Here is a 21032-nt window from a genome sequence, read left to right as displayed (position 1 = left end):
TCCTTCTAGGCCAGGTAAGTGCAAGGATAATAGAACAAGCTCTGGGGTGGAGGACATTTGTGTGGGTCTACATTACAAAGAATCTGGGCATGTAAATAAAAGTATCTATGTTTAAGGATAGAATCACCCCAAAACCATTCCACAAAAGAGTAATTTAATGCCATGTCTTTGGCTGATATTTGAGTAAACTCTTAAAGAGGACACCCAGACTTAACCCTGAAGGTACAGCAGACCAGAGCTGGACTTGGAGCTGAACTGAGGAGACATACCAACGTTAGCTGATGCTTCCTAGCCTATCAATTTACTGCTTTGACCCAATAATATAATTTTCTGCCTCACAGCTTACTTTTCCGTTTCCGTTTCCGTTCTACTACTGTTACTATATGTATTATGACATAATCACTTGTAGCATTGAATTAAAGTATTTTGTCCCCTGTAGATTTGGATCGGTGCTAAAATTTTAACTTTGGTATCGATAGCACCATTCAGACCTCATTACCAGTATCAAAGCCAGTTCCAAAGCACATAACGGATAACTTCAGAATCCCATGTCTTACCCTGACCTCCTTGGTGGCTCCACACCATTCTAACACACAACATACCACTTCTCTCTTGAAGCCTTAAAGTCCTGATCATGTTGAAGCAATAAGTGCCCCCTGTGAAGTCCTGATCATGTCAAAGTAATTTGGTCCCATGAAGTATGGATCATGGGTGACCTCCCACCCCTCCCAAGGTCCCCAGTGAAGACCCAATTGCATTGAAGTAGTTTGATTCCATGAAGTCCCAACCGCAAGGAACCAGTAAGGGTGGGTGGCAGTTCACCTAAGAAGTACCAAACGCATTGAAGCAATGCTCTCCATAAAGTCCCTGTGTCAGAGGGGTTGGGTTTTGTGGGGTGTCCCCATAAAATCCTGAATGCGTCTAAGCAAAGGGGGTGGGAGATATTAAGAGGAAACCTGACATTTACTTCTGACACCAAACATTCTGAAATGCTGTTACCGTATGTTTTTAAAATTTGTGGTTTCTTGGTACTTTTCCAGTACTGGTATACTACTTGTAACTCACAGAGAGTGGTGACATGTTGTATGTTGGTTGGACATGCAAGTAAGAATTTCACTGTCCTCTGTGCAGGTGATGCCGCTACATCTGCTTTTTTGCTCCCTGCATATTACAATGTTCAATTCTTGTGCTGTATCCTCCTTATGTAATCTGAATTTCCATTGCGTTCCCACCATATAATTGTAAGTCATATCCCCATGCCTAATTACTGTATATTATAATTTAATATTTTTGCCCACCCCACAATGTTGAATCTTGTTTCATTGCCTTATTATCTTATGCCTTATGACTTATTCCCATAACATTGAGACTTCTCACTACAACATATTATTGCCATGATAACTGGTATTTTATAATTTTTTTTCTGGGACTTGTAATTTTTTCTGTGAGATTTGATCATTGGTTTGGAACAACGTAGAGTTCACATATTGATGTGTTTTCTAATTATGCTTTTGGTTAGGCCTTTTCAAGTTTATATATCGTGTCATACACGTTCGCTATGGAAGCATGCAGAAGTCTCAGCTCACAAGCTATACTGGCGGACAGCTGAGGGTGAGCTGCAGCTACCAACCTCTCTACCTCTTCCAGCCCTAGAGTGGAGGAGGACCACTACGAAGAAGAAGATGACATCCCTTTCACTTTACAGGAAGTGCCGGCCCATCACTATAAAAGGTATGACGCAAAAAAGTTGTAAAGTTGTATGTTTTTCTGACACTTGTGAAAAAATCTCAGCTTAGATGCAACAATGCACGCTTGTAAGGATCCTTTCTCTGTATGCTAACAACTGAAAATGGACACTTTCTACCTGCTGCTTATCTGCTGGACACCTGGAAAGGAGCTCTCTCTCTCTCTCTCTCTCTCTCTCTCTAGCAAGAAATCTTTCTTTTCATTTTTGATTAAGTTTATGTAATCTGTAAGTTAGGAACTGGTCCACATCGAGCGTCTTGCTGAATGATAACTGCATGAACCCACCCAGGATGTTTGCATAATTCTTTGCATTACTGTACTTATATTTGCTGCTATTGGTTTTAATGCAAACAGATATGAAGTTATGTGAAAGTTTACATCAGTGCCACTGATTGCTACTAACACGCGAGGAGGTTAGGATCGCTCAATCATTGTCTAAGTGCGGCCCCTAAAGGTCTCCAGAGGATGCCTTTGAGAAGTCCTCTATTAGCGGTAAACCGGGTTGAAAGTAAAGATGGCCCCAGTCAGAGAAGCAGCCTGCCATTAGAGGTCTCCAGGGTTGAATATGTGGGCTGCAATATGGAGAGTGAGACATCTAAGAGGTTACATGTAATAGTTTCATACTGTAGCTGGCTTTGACATTTCTTCCTAAGAGGTCAGCTGGTACCTTTCATGTTAGGTGCATCTGAGAACACAATAGAGCAAAACACCAGACCAGTGAGGTCAGAGTCAGGAGGAGTGCAGGACAAGAGTTCAAGTGGCAGGAGGAAGCAACGCCATACAGAAGAAGCTGCTGATGTTGTTCTAAGGCTGGTAATACGTGTGTTTGAAATGTCGGCGAGTGCAGCAGGAACCTGGCGGACTGATGCGACATTACCCAGTGTTTAGAATATGGATGTGCTCTCACAAATCGATGCCTTCTGTGTTTCCACTTCCTTGTACTTAGTTTTTTTTGGTTAATAAAAACGCCTTTTCCTCCATTCTGATCTCTTTCTGTGTTTTGGGAACAGCTCCTGAGTGCCCTCTTTAAGCTTTATTATTTATTATTAACAGTCTTTTAATATGCTTCCCACCCGAATAACAACTGGAGAAAGAAAACGGTTAAGACACAAAAGTAAAAAAAATGTGTAGGCTCAAAAATAATAAAATGTTCAGCTTGTCTTTAAATAATGTGTATATTAATTCTTATGTATGACAAAAAAAATCTAACGATTTCTTTCACTTGCTCTTTATCAATAAAACATATTTAACCCATGGCTTAGCTTTTAATTAAAATCACATCTCTGTGAAGGGGCTGACTACTACGCAATTTATTATTATGAAGTGTTTTACTACAGCTGTATTTCTGCTTAGTCTATATACACATCCAATAATGTGGAAAAATGCAACAGTAACACAATTTTGCATAATAATATATAGTAGTAAATCCCTTCATTTGTAATCTGAAATAGATTATGACATTTTAATCAGATATAAAAAGAAAGTTGGTAAAGCAATACGATGGCAACAACTAAATACCAGCAGCACAATTACAGCTTCAGGTAAGATGACAGGGAATTGTCTTTACCTTGGCACGGTAGCCAAATACGTCACCAGCTTCCGCAGATCTTCTTGTTTTATCCTATCATGGTTGCTTCTTGCTGGGAAGGTCAGGATGGGGCCACCCCTTTTATCACGGCCACCTGTAGAAGAGATATTAGAAGGATTTAACTGAGGTATGGAGCTGTGCGAGATCTTTGAAATGACGCCGGATTATTCAGGAGCACGGCTTAAAGATTCTAAATGCTCCTTTGACATGGAGTGTTTATCCCAGCGTAACTGGGGCTTACATTTCATATTTGTAAAAATGAAACACATGCCACGGTTGCGCTAAAATGAAAATAAAAATGTGTTTGAACTTCAAAAGTGGTTATAAAACAAAATACTTCACACTACCCTGTAATGAACTCAGAGTGCAGTTGCCAGTCTTAAAAAAAAAAAAAAAAAGTCATCTTCAATCACTATGTGTAAACCTCAGCAGTTTATTTTATGACACTACAGTAGATGTTTCAGATCTCCAGGCAATTAACTTTAAAACACCTAACGGAACGTTAAGTCAGAAGAAAATAAAGCTTGAGAAGTGTAACCCTGAGATGAAGGCCCAACATCTGCTGCTCACTGGCTGAAATGAAAGCCCTTGAATCAGTAGGTCTGAATACGGATGAGCCTCGTGGAGAGATGAGACACGAGGTCTCTAGCCGATTACTTTTGTCACACCTCACGGGATGAGCAATCTTCTTGATGTGACACAATTATCAGACTAAGCTTTCTACATCGCTATAAGAAATAAAGACTGCTGGCTTGATTAGGATTTTTGATTGCTAGGTGATTGATCCTAAAAAACTGTGAGGCTAAAAATCTCATAAATTGGAGGCATATTTCTAATCTAATTACATAAAAGATACCTTATGGGGACAAAGATTTTCCTCACCTGAGATACCTCATTGTGCCACCCCGTCCATGGAGAATATGACTACAGAGTACCAAATATATGAAGAAATTGAGGAAGTGGAGCAAAGAGAGAGATAGATTTCACACAAAAAAGGTGTAAAAAATAAAGACCTAGTTAGCCCACACAGGTCTGTCTGTTGCCCACCATTCCCAATTGGGTTTGCCTGCGGCAGTCACTTGTTATGCCTTTACAAGTCTCTTTCCTTCTTATTGCCATTTCTCCACTCAGGCTTGTATTTGATTTGATTTTTGATTTGATTTGATATACTTTGTAAATCCCTGAGGGGAAATTCTCTTTTTCACATGACCTTTCGGGGTCAAAGTGCAGGGTCAGCCATAGTCCAGCAATCTCTGGAGCAATTTTCAGGTTAAGGGCCTAGCTCAAGGGCCCAATGGAGTAGGAACCCTTCTGGCCATAAGGGGATTTCAACCGCCAACTTTCTAGATACCGGCTGAGATCCTTACCCAGTGACCTGTTGCAAGAGGCCCACTGAATACATAATGAACAACACAATGCAAGCCCTTATACATATATTTAAAACGCTAAGGTCTGCCACGCGATTACTTTCAAACTACTGGGGCTACAACCTTGATTTTGGTCTTAATTAAAAGCTTATGTCCTGATCTGTTCTGGAAATTCAAAAAAATGTAAGTAGAGGCAACAACAGCAAACTGACCTCTACACATGTTTATTTTGGCAAAATGATTGACTGACCAGGCGATAGGATAGAAGGAAAAAGAAGAGCAGTGACATCTGCTGAGCATCAAACAAATCGCAGTAGCTGATTACTCGATGAAGAAAACCATAATAGGTAGAAAAACAAAGAAGAGCACAGAAGGTGTTTTAAGTGATGAAGAATGAGAAAGAAAAATATGGCCTGATCTATTCGGAGAATTCAAAACATTTTAGGCAGTGGCAACTTGGTGGTCACATTACTGGTGGGTAAGCCCATCTATTACTATTCAAGTGTAAATATCTTATATATAAACATCTACGCGTGGAAGTGTGTGTGTGTCTGTCTGGCCCGGAAGTGCGAGGTGGAGTCGGGGTAAGGACTCTGCCTCTGAGGAAACAGAAAACTCGCTTAGCCACTAATAACACAAGTGAGGTGAGCACATCAGCAAAATAAAACCTCTGAAGAAAGACAAAGTCGCTTAGCCACTAACATGGGCAAAACGGTATCCCTTTTACTTTTTCCTCCTGCCGCTAATACATAAACAATGCGAGCACGTCGGCAAAATGAATCCTCCTAGGAGAGAGACGCCCAGAGTAGCTCCTTTCAATTACCTGATATCTCTACATTTCAGTTTTTTTTCTGATGATTTCAATAGTTTCTAGGACCCCGGGCTTTTTACAGCACGGGCTTACACAACTAGTTTTGTATAATGATCATTGAACATCCAGCTTTATTAAAAATCAGTAAAGGATGGCAAAGTGACCTGTGGTCGTGTTTTTACAGCAAAGTTGTTGCCAAACCAAGTGAAAGCCACCATAATGGCAGAAGGAAAGAAAAAAGAGGTGACATCTGCTGAGCGTCACGCAAGTACCACTGCTTAACAAAGTTGCAACAGTGATGTGATCAATGTCAGGGCTTTTTCAAGCTACACAAAAACGAGTTTAGTGCCAAAATAGAAGAGTTCTGCTTGCTTTAAATGAACTGCCAAAAGTCATTAAATACATGAGGAAAAAGTTATCAACAGCTCTTTGTCTTTAGCTTGGTTTTTATTTTCATTTTATTTTAGGTTTGTGGGAAGCCGGGTTTCACTGGTTCATAACTAATGCCCTTGTCATGCCATTAATTTTACTTTTTGCTGATCACTACTTCTGTCTTCTTTCCTGGTGACAGTTCCAATGGGAACATGCCAATCTGATCAGATGTAACCATCTTGTTTTCACCAACCTTCACAGCTTCTCCTTGTGAATCACTCAAGCATGTTCTGGATCTGCTGTTTAGGCCTCTTCCCAAGCCCCCTGACACACACCTCATGTGATTTCTCCACTGTCCACCTAGCTACAAACCTGAAAACAACTGTCAATATGGGGAAACAGCATTTCTACTCTCTGATGCTCCTGTACTGGGGTCCTCTTCACCCTGTGTGTCCTGCAGACCTGAGCAGGTCCTCCAATTCGGGCGACTGTACTCTCAATCTTTTTCTTTCCGTCAGTATATACAGCCTGCGACCACAGCTGAAGAGACTATGTGAGGTAGACTGAAAAGTGTGGCACAGGCATAGTGGACTGACATGGAACATAACTTTTGCTGGTAGTGCTGCTGCCTCACAACAAGGAGGCCAGGGTTAACATCCCGGGTCCTCCCTTTGTGAAGTCCGTATGTTCTCGCTGTGCCCACGTGGCTTTCCTCCAAGTTTTCCAGTTTCTTCCCACAGTCTAAAGACATGCAGTTTTGGTGAAATGTTAGCGCTAAATTGGCCCCATTGTGTGTGCTCACCCTGCGACAGACTGGATTCCTCCCACCTTGCACTCTGTGCTTGCTGGGATGGGCTCCAGCTTCCCCAAGATCCTACTCAGGATGAAGAGGGTTTGGAAGGTGGGTGGATGGATGGTTGATTTTTAAGATATGCTCTATTGTCTCTTCACCACATAATAAAAATAATATTTTACAGCACCACCATTTCCCCTAGTCAGAACACACAACCAGTGATGTGAGTGATGTTAAGGTAGCTGGCTTGACAAAGTGAGTGTGAGTGCATCCTGCCAAGGACTGCTATCTCTTCTAAGGCTGTTCCAGGTTGTCTGTGACCATAATTTTTAATAATTTTTTGCATTTATATAGCGCTTTTCTCACTACTCAAAGCGCTCAGCAATTGCAAGTTAAGGGCCTTGCTTAAGGGCCCAACAGAGCAGAGTCCCCATTGGCATTTACGGTATTTGAACCAGCAACCTTCCGATTGCCAGTGCAGATCCCTAGCCTCAGAGCCACCACTCCGCCTTGTAGAGAAAATGGGCAGGTGGATGCTTACAGAGGACTTCCGACCTTTTGACAACAAAGGTTCTTTAAAATACTTTACAAGACCTATGTCAATGCCCAAAGCTATTTTTATAGCCATTGTGTGCACAAAAAGATCAACGTTAATAAATTCCATCTACTCAACCTCTCCAACCCATCAGCTGCTCCCCAGAGAAGCCCACTCAGCATCAAAATTTGTCTTACATACACACCCCACTCCCTCCCAAGGCCACAACAATCCCAATAAATCAAGTGTCAGCATGTTTTTTTGTCATAAGTTATTTTAGAAGCTCATAATTTAGCCAATATTGTTGTTCACATTTGGAATTGTAAAGAGTAATGATTTATGACTTTCAATGTGGGCGTGTTATGTTCAAATGATGACAGTAAAAAAACGCCGCTTTGGGAGAATGAAAGAGGACAGCTAAAGATGATGAAACAAGTAGCAGCAGCACATTTGAAAATTATACAAATTTTTTTAATTGAATAGACTTTTAACAATACCAAATATTGACAGACACTGTAACACGTGTTAGAGGTCAGTTCCAGAATTAGAGAAAATTGACACAGCGCAGGCATACATTAAAAAATGTTTTGATTATTTCACGTTAGTCTTGTATGGTTTTGGGCACTGAATTTAAAAATGGAAACCATTTTTTTTTTTAATCATGTAGCATTTTTTCACAAAACATATTTTTTAGTTTGTTTTTCGACTTTACAATAATTCGTTAAAAATCAGTATTTTATTTTGATCGTAAATTATTTGAAATGTGTTTTAACATTTTCTGATATTACATGTATATTTAAAGAAAAATATTTGTTTTATTTCAGAAAATTAACTGCAGTTAACAGTTAACTGCAATTAGTGTCAGGAGTGATTTGTGACAGACGGATATCAGCAAGAGTGAAAGGGAAGGTCTACAGGAGGGTAGTGAAACCAGCTATGTTATATGGGTTGGAGATGGTGGCAGTGACCAGAAAGCAGGAGACAGAGCTGGAAGTGGCAGAGTTAAAGATGCTAAGATTTGCATTGGGTGTGACGAGGATGGATAGGATTAGAAATGAGGACATTAGGGGGTCAGCTCAAGTTGGACAGTTGGGAGACAAAGTCAGAGAGGCGAGATTGCATTGGTTTGGACATGTGCAGAGGAGAGATGCTGGGTATATTGGGAGAAAGATGCTAAGGATGAGCTGCCAGGAAAGAGGAAAAGAGGAAGGCCTAAGAGAAGGTTTATGGATGTGGTGAGAGAGGACATGCAGGTGATGGGTGTAACAGAACAGGATGCAGAAGACAGAAAGATAGAAGAAGATGATCCGCAACCCCTAATGGAAGCAGCTGAAAAAGAAGAAGGACTGCAATTAGCTCTGTTGGTTTATATGTGGTGACCTGAAGGTTGTGTGCATCTTACTGTATGAGCAATCGGGCCTTGCAATAATCCCAGGTTTACTCTGTGAGTGGGACAGCAGAGCCAAGAAGGTTCAGAAAGAATAGTCTGCTGGAAAGAAGCTACAGCTTGGTGCTAAACCCATCATCAGAGTGGGCCTGGAGGATTCAGATAAAGTTCTGTTACCACCACTTCACATTAAGTTTGCTTTAATGAAGCCCAATCAAAAGATGATGCCCATTTTATGGATTTGTCCTGAAGGTTTCCATGTTTGCCTGATGCTAAATTGGCAGCGAGACCTGCTACTAGAAAACTGATTTTTGACGCAGAACTTGATGGTGTGACCAGGAACGAGAGTCTTGTTTATCATTTTATTTCTAAGCTTTTATGTAACAATAAAGATCCAAATTATGCAGAAATTGTGAAAAATGTATTAGTTAAGTTTAATGAATTTGGTTGCAACATGAGTCTCAAAGTTCACTTTAGACTTTTTCTCTGAAAATCTTGGAGCGGTGAGTGAAGATCAGGCTGAAAAACTCCATCAAGATATCAAAGACATGGAAATAAGGGGCACAGGGGTGTCAGTATGATGGCGGACTAAACATGGATGATTCATAAGGACACACTGGAAATAAAGGACAAATGACGAAACAAAATAACTAAGAAATAACATTCAAGGATTATGTGTTGTTATCTCCTTTACATGTACACATACATATATGTTTGAAAAAATTTGATCAACTAAATGCTTTCATGTTAAATTGTTTTAGCACAATATTGTACACTTGAATAAATTGTGTAATTTATTAAATTTTAATTCAAGTTTTGTCAATTTTGTACTTAGATATAATGTGATGGGAACATTCTAGTTGTATTTTTATTATAATGAATTATCATGAATGCAAAAAAAATTACTATTCACAATTAAAACGATTCTTGAAGAGTTTGGTTTTCCAGACTCAAGTAACTGAAAATTCAAGCATTAGCTGTAAAACAAAAACTCTTTGACAATTTTAAGGGTTAAAATAAGTCCATTGCTCCTTTAAGGCCTTGGAACACACTTGACAAAGAAGAACATTTCAAACACACGACCCAAAATTTGCCAGGCTGATCGATGAAGGCAGGGAATGTACCTGTTTGCACAGTGAAATAAAAGCCCTGCGAGATCTGTGAGTGGAGAACGCTGAAGACGCCAGATCACTGGGTGATTAGCGCTAATGCACCTTACCAGAATAAAGATCTTTTTAATGCAGGATGCTTATTAGACAAATGACATGAGATCACTAGGAGATTAATGGCCAGACATTTTTCAAGAATAAGGAGCACTAATCACGAGATAATAAAAGCTGGCAACCCATAAAAATCATCAGATGATTAATTGTTAGATGAGAGCCGGGAATGATAAGCCTGTGAAAATCCATCACTTTTTAAAAAGTATTTATTCCAACTCAGGGTTGCAATCCCACATCTTGGCAACATTGGACTCAAGGCTGGAACCAGCCCTGGAAAGAAAGCATGCCAGTCTGTACCAGGGCACACATCTCCAAGTCACCCATCAACATAACACACATAACATAACTTTAGGGGAAACCCCTCCGAGATGTGGGGAGAATGAGCAAACACCACCCAGACAGCTCCCAGCAGGACTAACTGCTGCACCAACGTGCCCTACTACAGGATGGGAAGCGCTTTTGATTTTAAAGGAATTCATAATAATCTCTATTAATAAAATTGTAAGCTGTTTACTTGTTTGCTAATCATACAAAAACGGCTGTAAGTGACTGTCACAAAATCTTGCATGTGCCATGCTGTTGGTCCATTTTATACTATAGGCCATAGGTCATATTGGGAGGGCTCAAAAAACAGCACCAACACAGGGACTACATTTCCCATCAGGCAGCATGAGTACACTGGGATGAGGATATTGTCATAAGTGTGCACAAAGTTTTATAGAAGCCAAAGAAGAAGGCACATGCAGAGTTTTCTTATTAATTGATTTGGTATTTTCTCGCAAGATTCGTTTTTGTCTAAGAGCATATCTTTTTTTTCTCATCATGGGTTGTGTTTAGCCCTGCTGAATTTCCAAACCAAGCTTTTTCCCCATAGCACTGGTATCTTAGATAATGCTGAGTGGTAACATCTCGAGCGTAAGTGGCTTGACTAATAAAAAAACAAGTAAGAAAGTGAAATTCAACGGATAAAGCAACTTATAGGAGAAGTTGGTGGACAGTACATCTTCAAGCTAAATTTTAATGTTTAGTACCAATTTCTTCTACCAGTGGAAGCAATCCTGAGCCCAATGTAGTAAATCAGCTACACGGTGAAGACATCTGATCATCTTTTTTTAAGATAAACACTAAAATCAAATCAAAGTTAAGCACTTAATCGGAGGGCCCATGGCCTTGAAGAGGAGCTTTCAGCTCCTTCACATTTAATTTGAAACACAAGCATGTTCTAATTACATGGACCAAGTGTGTATTTGAGATAAAATCGGCACTCGCTGGCTGCAGTCAAGTAGGTGAAGTGCTGACTGCACAGGAGACGGGAGTCTGCCTCTCCTCTGCACAACCACAAATCATCCGGCTTCTCCAGGCAGCTTGAGGAGCTACGTTGCACTCTTCATTCAGAGCAAAAGCAGGCACTGCTTCCATTCTTGCTTCAGGGCTTCTCGACATGCAGACCAGTAATCATACCCAACTGTGGAAGTGGTTTATAATGTCTGCATGAGGTTTCTGCTCCAGACCTCCAAAAGCGTTTCACTCAAAGGAGGAGAAGGCCTCTTTGGATCGGAGCAGTCTGATGATTCCTGACAGCCACTTAAGCTGCATTCTCGTTAATAAAGAAAAGCTGCACTTTCTGCTTTTCAGTGTTTATCATCCACACTTAGCTTAATACGGACCCCTCACCTCCTCGACAATCAAAGGGTGTGATTGAATAAGTGAGGTCAGGCAACTGACGGACTACCGTCAGACTACCTTGTGAATTTCCCATTGGCATTAATAAAGTATCTATCTATCTATCTATCTATCTATCTATCTATCTATCTATCTATCTATCTATCTATCTATCTATCTATCTATCTATCTATCTATCTATCTACCTACCTACCTACCTACCTACCTACCTACCTATCTATCTATCTATCTATCTATCTATCTATCTATCTATCTATCTATCTATCTATCTATCTATCTATCTACCATCTTGCAACAGACGTCAGCGAGTGGCAAAACGAGGGATAAGGATTGTGGGAGATGAGACACCACAGGGATTTCTTACAGGGGGCTTAAACTCTTTATTAAGCAGAAAGAAAACAATAAGATTTAAGTTCCCACGCTCAACATCAGCCCTGAAACTAGTGGACTTGGTCAAAGATTTTACAGAATCCTTGCAGGTCAGCAGTACAGTGTAGGCAGAGCACAGCAAAGGGGTTTTATTGAAATCAAGCATGGTGGTGATTTTTACTCTAGTGGATTTTAGATCAAGCACTGTTTGAGGGAGACTGAGGTTTTGTGGTAAGGCAGTCATAGTCTTTAATCATGGTGTTGGAGAGAGGTGACATGCTTCACACAGAGGCTTAATTTCCCCACTCAAAAAAAAAACTGGATTAAATTATTTTGTAAAAGTAATAACGCAATAAAAATTTGGCGGTATGAATAAGCTTCCGAAGATGCATGTTGATTATTGCATGCAGGCAAAAATTTCACAGTATTCTGTAAGTGTGGCAATAAAGACCCCATAAACCTATAAAAATGTTGACCTGTCCAGAAAGTTGGACAAGTGTTGAGGGGAGGTTGCCCAGTGAAATCTCACAAAAAGAGCCAAGTATTAACTGGAACTCCATAAGTGAGAGGAGGACACCATCAGGTCTGTGTTGGTGACATTGTAGTCATCAGGGACACAGGCTCCCATGTTAGGCTAAGAAAAAAAAATGGAAATCTTGGGGACAATTCTGGGGACTTGTAAATAAAGGAACCAGACAGATTGTCCAATCTGGTCTTGGCCAGTCGCATGCTGTATCCATCCTCTCAAAAGTGGACAGGTAATGTTCATTGCTTTCTGGCTCCTGGAATGGCATTAAGCAAGGATAATTCCATGTTCTTACTGGTGACCCTCTGCTACTCTCTGCAGACTCATCTGGAATTGAGGACTGGGATTATTGTACCAGAGTCACCTGTCCCTGCAACTGGGTGAAATGGTGCTGACGGTTCTTGAGGCGCTGCTCCATCTGGTAATTCTTGTCCTCTTGAAGTGCCACACGGTCACCCCCCAGTGATGTTAGTACCCTCAATTGCCTGAGCACTCCCCTGGGATGATCTGGAGTGCCGACTCACTGCTTCTTTTTAGGAGCCATACTGCCAAAAACTGTCTCGGACTGTGCTCCAAAAACAAAACAAACGTCTACTCCCTCTCAACACCTAATCAATCCCACCGCTGCCACCAAAATGGCTCTGGGTTGCATTGGAACTACTTGCTGCTGAAAAACTGTAACACACCCCAGGACACTATGAACCCCAGAGGGGATTCTGATTGCAACTCTCTGATGGGATTACAACAGGAGTTAGAGGAAAACCTGAGTGAACCAAGAATATGCTTTACTTCTATTCAGTGGGTACAGTGAACTCAGAAACTTCACTTTCTGCACATTTTTTGTGTTGCCGGTTTAATTTTCAATGGATAAATTTGCCATTTAATTACACTCGATAACCCATAACGACAAAGCCATGTTATTTTCTAACCCACTTAACCCAGACCAGGATCCTGTTTTAATTCTGTCCTGGTTACAGTCTAAATGGAGCTTGCAAGTTCTCTCTACGTCTTTGAGATTTTTTTGTCCAAATTCTTTAGTTTTCTTCCCGAATGCCCAAAAACATGCATGTTAAGATGACTATCCATTTTCAATCCTGCTTATCCTGAACAGGGTTGCTAGAGCCTATCCCAGCTAACATAGGGCACAAGGCAGGAGCAAACCCTAGAGAGGGTGCCAGTTCATCGCAGGGTGAACACACACCCCAAGCATACACGTGGGCCAATTTAGCGTCACCAATTCTCCTAACCTGCTTGGATAGTGAGGGGAAACCAGAGCACCCAGAAGAAACCCACACAGACATGGAGAAATCATGAAACTCCAGGCAGGGAGGACCCGGGATGAGAACCCTGATCACCTTACTGCAAGGCAGCAACACCACTACTGTACCACCGTGCCACCCATAATGACAAAGTGAAAATATGTTTACAGAAAGATTTTCAAGTTTATTAAAAATCAAAAACTGAAATCTCATTTCTTTAAGTTTTCAGACCCTTTGCTGTGGCAGTCCGAACTGCATTGAGGTGCATCCAACATGCTTTGATGATACTTGAGATGTGACTATTGACTGGAGTCCACTTGTGGCAGACTGAATTGATTAGACAAAGTTTAGAACTGTGCAGAGCTGTGTATATGAGGTCCACAATTCATACTGCAAGCCATGAAGTCCAAGGAACTCTGTAGACCCCTGTGATAAAACTGTAGTGAACCACAGATCAGGGTGAAGATATAAAGCAATTATAAAGCTTTAAATGTTCCCAGGAGCACAAAGCCTCAATAGTTGTGAGATGGAAGAAGTATGGAACCACCAAGACTCTTCCAAGAACTGGTTGTCTCACCAAACTGAGTAACCATGGAGGTGACCAAAAATCTAATGGTCACACTAACAGAGCTTCAGAAGTTCTCTGCTGAGATGGGACAACCATCTCAGCAGCACTCCATCAATCAGGCACATATGACAACCCACTTGGAATTTGACAAATCACATTTAAAGGACTCGGACAACATGAGGAGCAAGATTCTCTAATTTGATGAGATAAAAAATTGAACTCTTCAGGCAGCATCACCAGCCTAATATCCTCCCTACAGTATCATGCTATGGGGTGCTTCTCAGAGGCAGGGACAGGAAGAATGAATGCAGTCAAATACAGAGTGCTGCTCTAGAGTGCATGCAACATCAGACTGAGGTGACGGGTCACCATGCATCAGGACAATGACCTGAAGCATACAGCCATGACAGTCCTAGAGTAGCTTTGGGACTGTCTCTGACTGTTCTTGAATGGACCATCCAATCCCCTGACTTAAACCCCATAGGACATCTGTGGAGAGACTTGAAAATGGCAGTTTACAGACACTTCCTATCCAATCTAACACTGCATGAGAGGATCTGCCAGGAAGAATGGGATAAACTCCCAAATCCAAGTGTGCAAACTCTGGAAAACTCAAAGTTGTAATTGCTGCCAAACGGGCTTTAAGAAAGTACTGAATAAGGATCTAAAAGATTTCAGTTTCTGTTTTTTAATAAATTTACAAACTATTGTGAAAATATGTTATCACATTTATGGGTTATTGAGTGTAGGAATATTATAAATGAAACATTTATCTATTTTAAAAAATCTGGCAGCTCTCCTACAAAGATACATCAACACAATTGTTTTCGTATTTACAATTGTACAAAGATGCCTGAGGGAAATGCATTTACAATACAGTGTGTAGAAAGTGAAGGGGTCTGAATACTTTATGAATCCACAGAATATCTGTATTCTTTAAATGAAAAATGTAGGAATTGTTGCAAGTAATAAAGTATTACAGTAACAGCGTAAATCTGTACAGTGTCTGTAGGGGGCAGCATGATGCATGATAAAGCAGCCTGACTTCAGAGAGGTTTCATGGAGGTTAAAAGATAATCAGTGTCCTCTGTGCTTGCTGCAAGCTGATTTCTGAACAGGAACTAAAAACAGAGCTCAGTTTGAAAAAAGTAAAACAGGAATCAGCTTGAACAAAAAAAATTACTTTGAACATATCTATTGCAAAAAAAATGTGCCTCGCCTCATACTGTGAAATAAAATGCATGAAGTACTTTTAAAAAGTGTTGTAATAAATATGGGTGTAACACTAAATCAGCACACTAAAGCTCCACTCCCTCAGTTGAGGATGTGCTGGTGACAAATCCCTCAATGCGCTGCTCCTCTTTATTTCTCGTCCTCACATACAGAAGCTGGCCATGAACTCAGGACCTCTGAGTCAGTAAGCAGCAGTTTATCCAGATGAGCTAACAGGTAGTCCCCCAGCCCATTTAGCAAAGGGCTTGACATCTGCTGCAACTGTGAGGATATGATATTATGTAGTGGCTCACTCTGCCTTTTCAGCCTCACTTTCCCACACCACACTACTGCTTGGCCTGCTTTTTGTCTGCATACGTCTTCCATTTACTCAAGTGGACAAGTTAAAGGTGATGGCACAAATGGCAGCTCCCCTTTAAAGATACATCAACACAATTGTTTCTCGTATTTACAATTGTACAAAGATACCTAAGAGAAATGCATTTATTTTCGCATTCAGAATTGTGCAATGAGCAGTGGAGGTCGTGTGCTCATTCAGCAGCAGGTGTTATGGGTCAGCCCTGGCTTGTTTACTTCTTGTTTGATTAATATTTCAGTTGTTTATTAGGTTTCTATCTGTTGCTCATTGGTTTGTTTTTAAGTAAAATATTATTTTTCATTGATTAGGTTTTCTTTAATTATTTAGAAGTCGGGGCAGCTGTTCTATGGGAGCTCTACCAGCCTGTATTAGGGTGAGAGGTTCAGTGATTAGGAAGAGCCTCAGTGTAGAGTCGTTGCTCCTCTGGATTGAGAAGAGCCAGTTGAGTTGGCTTAGGCGTGCTGTACCTGGGGGCACCCCGTAGCGCTACTCTGGGCACCTCCAACTGGGTGGAGACCCTACAGCAGACATACAACAAGCTGGAGTGATTTTACCTGGGAATTCCCCAGGAACTGCTGAAATCTGTAACTGGAGGCAGGGAAGTCTGGACTGGCCTGCGTGACCTGCTGCCCCAGTGACCCCAACCAGTAAATGCGGTTGAGAAGTTAGGACGAGATGTAAGTATTATGTTTCTATGCTCTTCGTACTTTGTGATGAGTCCCAAAATTGCAAGACCACCCTGATATCAATGTGGCTGGGACCACCTTCAGCCTTTATACTGAGGTGTAAGAGATGGTCCCAGCAGTTGTTCATGTATTAGAAATTGTTTGCTCTGGGTTGCTGTTTTAGAAAAGCCATTTTTTATCTCATTTAATGTCTTTTTGAAATTTCTACTCTTCTTTTGTTCATTATGAATACATTTCTTCATTTTTAAAGATTCTGTATAAGATTTGTCACTCAAGCCAAGGTTCAGCAGTTCTACTCGCTTGAGGGGCAGTTTTAGTATATTCTGGGATATGTTTGCACTTTTAAAGCAAGGCTCTCATTTGGGCCTGTAGAGTTTGGGGTCAGGCTGCCTGGGGCGTGGTCTACCTTTTGGCAGGCTGGTGAAGGTCCTGGCCTGGTTTGTGGGTCTTCTGGAGGCCTCACACCTTTCTCACTATTTTAAGTGAACTAATCATGACAGCAGGTGTCTCTCCTTTTGTAGCCTTTACTGTTTCTGTTCTGTCAAATGGGGAGCTGTGATGCAACTGAAGTCTGCATTAGGTAGCGACAGCCGGCAATCGCAACAATAGCTGTGGTTTACGGCTGACAGCACACTGGGACTGGACTTGGCAATGATACAACACAAGCTGTGAACATGTCTACTTGGACAGTGTCTTGGTATAAATTATCAATTGAATTAACATAAATTGACATCTGTGGCAGAGCGACGGGTGCTGAGCAGGCTCCTGTCAATCTTGGAGAATCCACTGCATCCACTGAACAGGATCATCTCCAGACAGAGGAGCAGCTTCAGCGGCAGACTGCTGTCAATGTCCTGCTCCACTGACAGACTGAGGAGATCACTCCTCCCCCACACTATGCAACTCTACAATTCCAAATGGGGAGGGGGGGGGGGGTATGGTATATGGGTGTTGGGGGGTGGTGGGGGTGTAAACGTTAACATCTATCTATCTATCTATCTATCTATCTATCTATCTATCTATCTATCTATCTATCTATCTATCTATCTATCTATCTATCTATCTATCTATCTATCTATCTATCTATCTATTAAATGCACAAACAATAAACAAACACAAACATAGCAATGCTTTCATTTATTTGTGCAAATTCCAAATGATGCTGACCATTAGATGGCAAACTAAAGACAGGTCTGCATCTTGGAGCCATCATTCAGAAAGACCGTCTTCGCTAATAGCCTCACATCTGAAATTTCTGCCCTGCTCACAACTGAGCCATTCAAAGGCCTGTTAACTGCTAATGTTTGGGTGCTAGATGACAACTTATTTGAGACACCTGACCAGCGCCAGTCTCAGTTCATGAACAAAGAGGCTGCAGTTTCCCATGATGGTCACTTGCGATTGACCATAAAGCAGGGTGTGCGGGTTTCTTTGAACATCTCAAACCCCTTCACGTTAGGTTAATCAGGTTTAAATATTTGGCTCAGTATGAGTGTGGGGTGGAAGTGCATCCAGCAGTGGATTGGAACGCCATAAGGGTGGATCCCTGCCTTAAACCCAAAAGTTCTGTTTGAAATAGTAATTAAGAGCATAAAAACAGAATCCGTAAGAATATGAATGGAGAGGCGTCTTAATGAAGACTAAATCTCAAGCACATTGTCATAAGGGCATGTAAAGATACACTGCATGCTACTCCTAAGATGTTCTTTATTAAAATGTCTTCACATGATCAGTACAGTATATATTTTACATACATCATTATATTTGTATTTCACTATATGTAATAAAAGAAATTTTACAAACAAATGACTACTGACTACGCTTCACAGAAATTGGCTGAAAAATTATCCGTGACCTGTAAAAAAAGGTGCCTATGGGACTCAGTTCTGGTCAATACCTCATAACAATATAAATGTTGGCAGGCAGAGAGACCTGTACAGGAAACCACGAGACTGCACGTATAATCCCCTCTGCTGCCTGACGGCGCGACCCTCGGCAAATCGCCTAAAGTGGCAGTAGTAATACTGCATATTCTGTAAACTGTGATCCTATAAATGAGGCCATGCTGTACGTGTAAAATGGTTAATGATGCCGAGCAGAAAAAGCAGAAATGCTATGCTCTGTGCCAACAGGCCGACATGGGAAATCTCCTCAAAGAAAAACACTCTAAGTTGGATGTTGGTAAAAATGATAAGCCAAATATAGTGACAAACTCTATATATTTAGAATTACCTTTATTTTTGTAAATTTCCTTTGTGCAGAGGGTGATAACACTGCTGCCTCACAGCTCCAGTGGGCTGTGTGGAGTTCTTCATGTTATATACACACATATCTGCATGAGTTTATCTCCAGCTTCTCCAGTTTAGTGACATCCCAAAGATGCCCAGGTTACTTTAAAAAGAACAGTCTTAATTGGCTCGCTAGCGTTTAATCCCATGCTGCTGAAAAAGGCGTCAACATTGGTATCCATAAATGGATCACTGCATGGAACAATGGACATATTTTGGGTCAATTTCCATGTTTAGCCCCACTTCTCATTACATAATGGAGTGCACTCTAGGGATCGAGATGTTAGACTTAATAGTAGAAGACTTGTACACTAATGGCCATATTTTACACTGTGACGTCACACAAACTGTCCATTAATCATTTTCTGAATTCCTCTCTTTTCAAATACAGGGTTGTGAGGCGTTAATAGCTATTAAAATAGCTTATGCAATGTTTCTTCAATTATTACATGTACACTACTTCCTTTGAGTTTCAATATGACTTTGAAGGTAAGGACCACTGTCACATTCTGTTTTATTTATTCAGCTGATGCTTTCATCCAAAAGGTCTCATACGTGACAGCTCAATTCTGTTAAACATTTGAGACGGGGCAGGTATCGTGACCTGCTCAGAGTCAAGCAGGGAGTTATTAATATCCATCTCCTTCACCACAAAGTCACACTATGTACATTGCTAAGGGGTGCTGTCACATTAGAACACCTAAAGGAAAACTAAATAAACAGAAACCTAATGAAACCTGCTTGTAGTCTGGTGTAGCTAATCTGTAAAAAAAAGAAAGTGTGAAAGAGACACTGAGAATAAAAAAGCAAACATCACCAACCAATTAATATAACAGCAAGTGTATGGACTGTAGGAGGAAACCCACGCAAACACCAGGAAAGCAAGCAAACTGGCTGATCAGACTGGGGACCCAAGTGCTAAGGGAGGCAGTGATGACATGTGATAATCAGTGCTTCATAGACCCACCGTCACACGCATCTCAATACAGCTCTTTATCTATCTGTCTATCTATCTATCTGGTATAGTGTCTTCCATGCCTATTTTTATAGTAGTATTCATAACTATATATTTTTACATAGTTCCTTTCATGTCTGTCTGTCTGTCTATCTATCTATCTAATGTGACATTCATTATTGACATATCCATCCCTGATCATGCACACTATCATAAAACGCACTTTGGTTCTGGTGTTCTTGGTCCAAATGGAGCAATATAAAAAATGGGCAGTCTTCTTCTTCTTCTTCTTTTGTCTGCTCCCATTTAGGGGTCATCACAGTGGATCATCCATCTCCATCTATACCTCTCTTTTACATCATTTTCTGCCTTCATGAGATTGGCAGTAGCTTATTCATATTTAGTCTCTTTCACTTGACAGACATTTATACTTTCTTTACTTCTGGCACATGAACACTGGTGGTGGTGTAAATTTGTATCACACAAGGAGGTGGTTCCAGGGGAAGTGAACCTGGAAGTGGCCACGAGCTGGGCCTTAGAAGGCCCTTCCAACCAAACAGGTATTAAACGTACAGACTTGAGGAGTGATGCAGAAGGGTTCTATTAGAAGGAGGTGGATATTCCAGGGATAGTGGAAAGAAGGTGTTGGAGGTGAGAAGGGAGTTTGTTTTTGTGTGTTTGAGTGTGAGAGGTACCCATCATGATTGGTGGAATTCAAGAACCTTAGGGGATTAGAAATGAGGAAGGAAAACACATTTGGTTTACTGCTTCCCTTTTTGCTTGATACTTTGAGTGCTCCCTTATTCTCATCTTCTTGCCTTTATTGTTCATGCTTGGAGTGGCAGGTACATCAGCCAGTGATGACAACTGATAATCAGTGCTTCATGATACCCATCATCATACACTACAAACAGGCCTCAAAACAGCTCCTTATCTATCTATCTATTGTGATGGATGGCAGGCGAAAGTTTCCGGCCCTCACCCCCAGGCTGCCAGGAGGAGCTCTCCCGACAGCATGGATGTACCCCGAATTCCAGCAGGGCCTCATGGACTTTGTAGTTTCTATGCACAACCCTGCTGGATACCTTGGAGACCACCGGGAAGTCGCTGTAGGGAGGCTGTTGGACTCTTGCGTGCCCTATAACCTGGAAGTGCGTCCCGGTCACATGAACAGGAGAAATGACGTACTTCCAGGTTGAAGAAAAGGACTTTTACCCTGACCCGGAAGTAATAAGGACTTGTGGACTGTTGGGCAGGAACACCTCTGGGTCAGGGGGTATAAAAG

General features: G+C 41.1%; 1 protein-coding gene across 6 annotated transcripts in view; it reads right to left on the bottom strand.

Moving 5' to 3' along the window:
• Positions 1–21032, bottom strand: part of kalrna (kalirin RhoGEF kinase a) — a 797086-nt gene that overhangs the window by 478314 nt on the left and 297740 nt on the right. For all 6 annotated transcript variants that reach the window (XM_051930993.1, XM_051930994.1, XM_051930990.1 and 3 more), the window contains exon 3: positions 3314–3428. In XM_051930993.1, the coding sequence (XP_051786953.1) occupies positions 3314–3428 (115 nt within the window). The remainder of the gene's footprint in view (positions 1–3313; positions 3429–21032) is intronic.

This window comes from Erpetoichthys calabaricus, chromosome 8 (assembly GCF_900747795.2).
Source record: "Erpetoichthys calabaricus chromosome 8, fErpCal1.3, whole genome shotgun sequence".
Lineage (NCBI taxonomy): Eukaryota > Metazoa > Chordata > Cladistia > Polypteriformes > Polypteridae > Erpetoichthys > Erpetoichthys calabaricus.
This window is presented reverse-complemented; position numbering and strand designations above follow the sequence as displayed.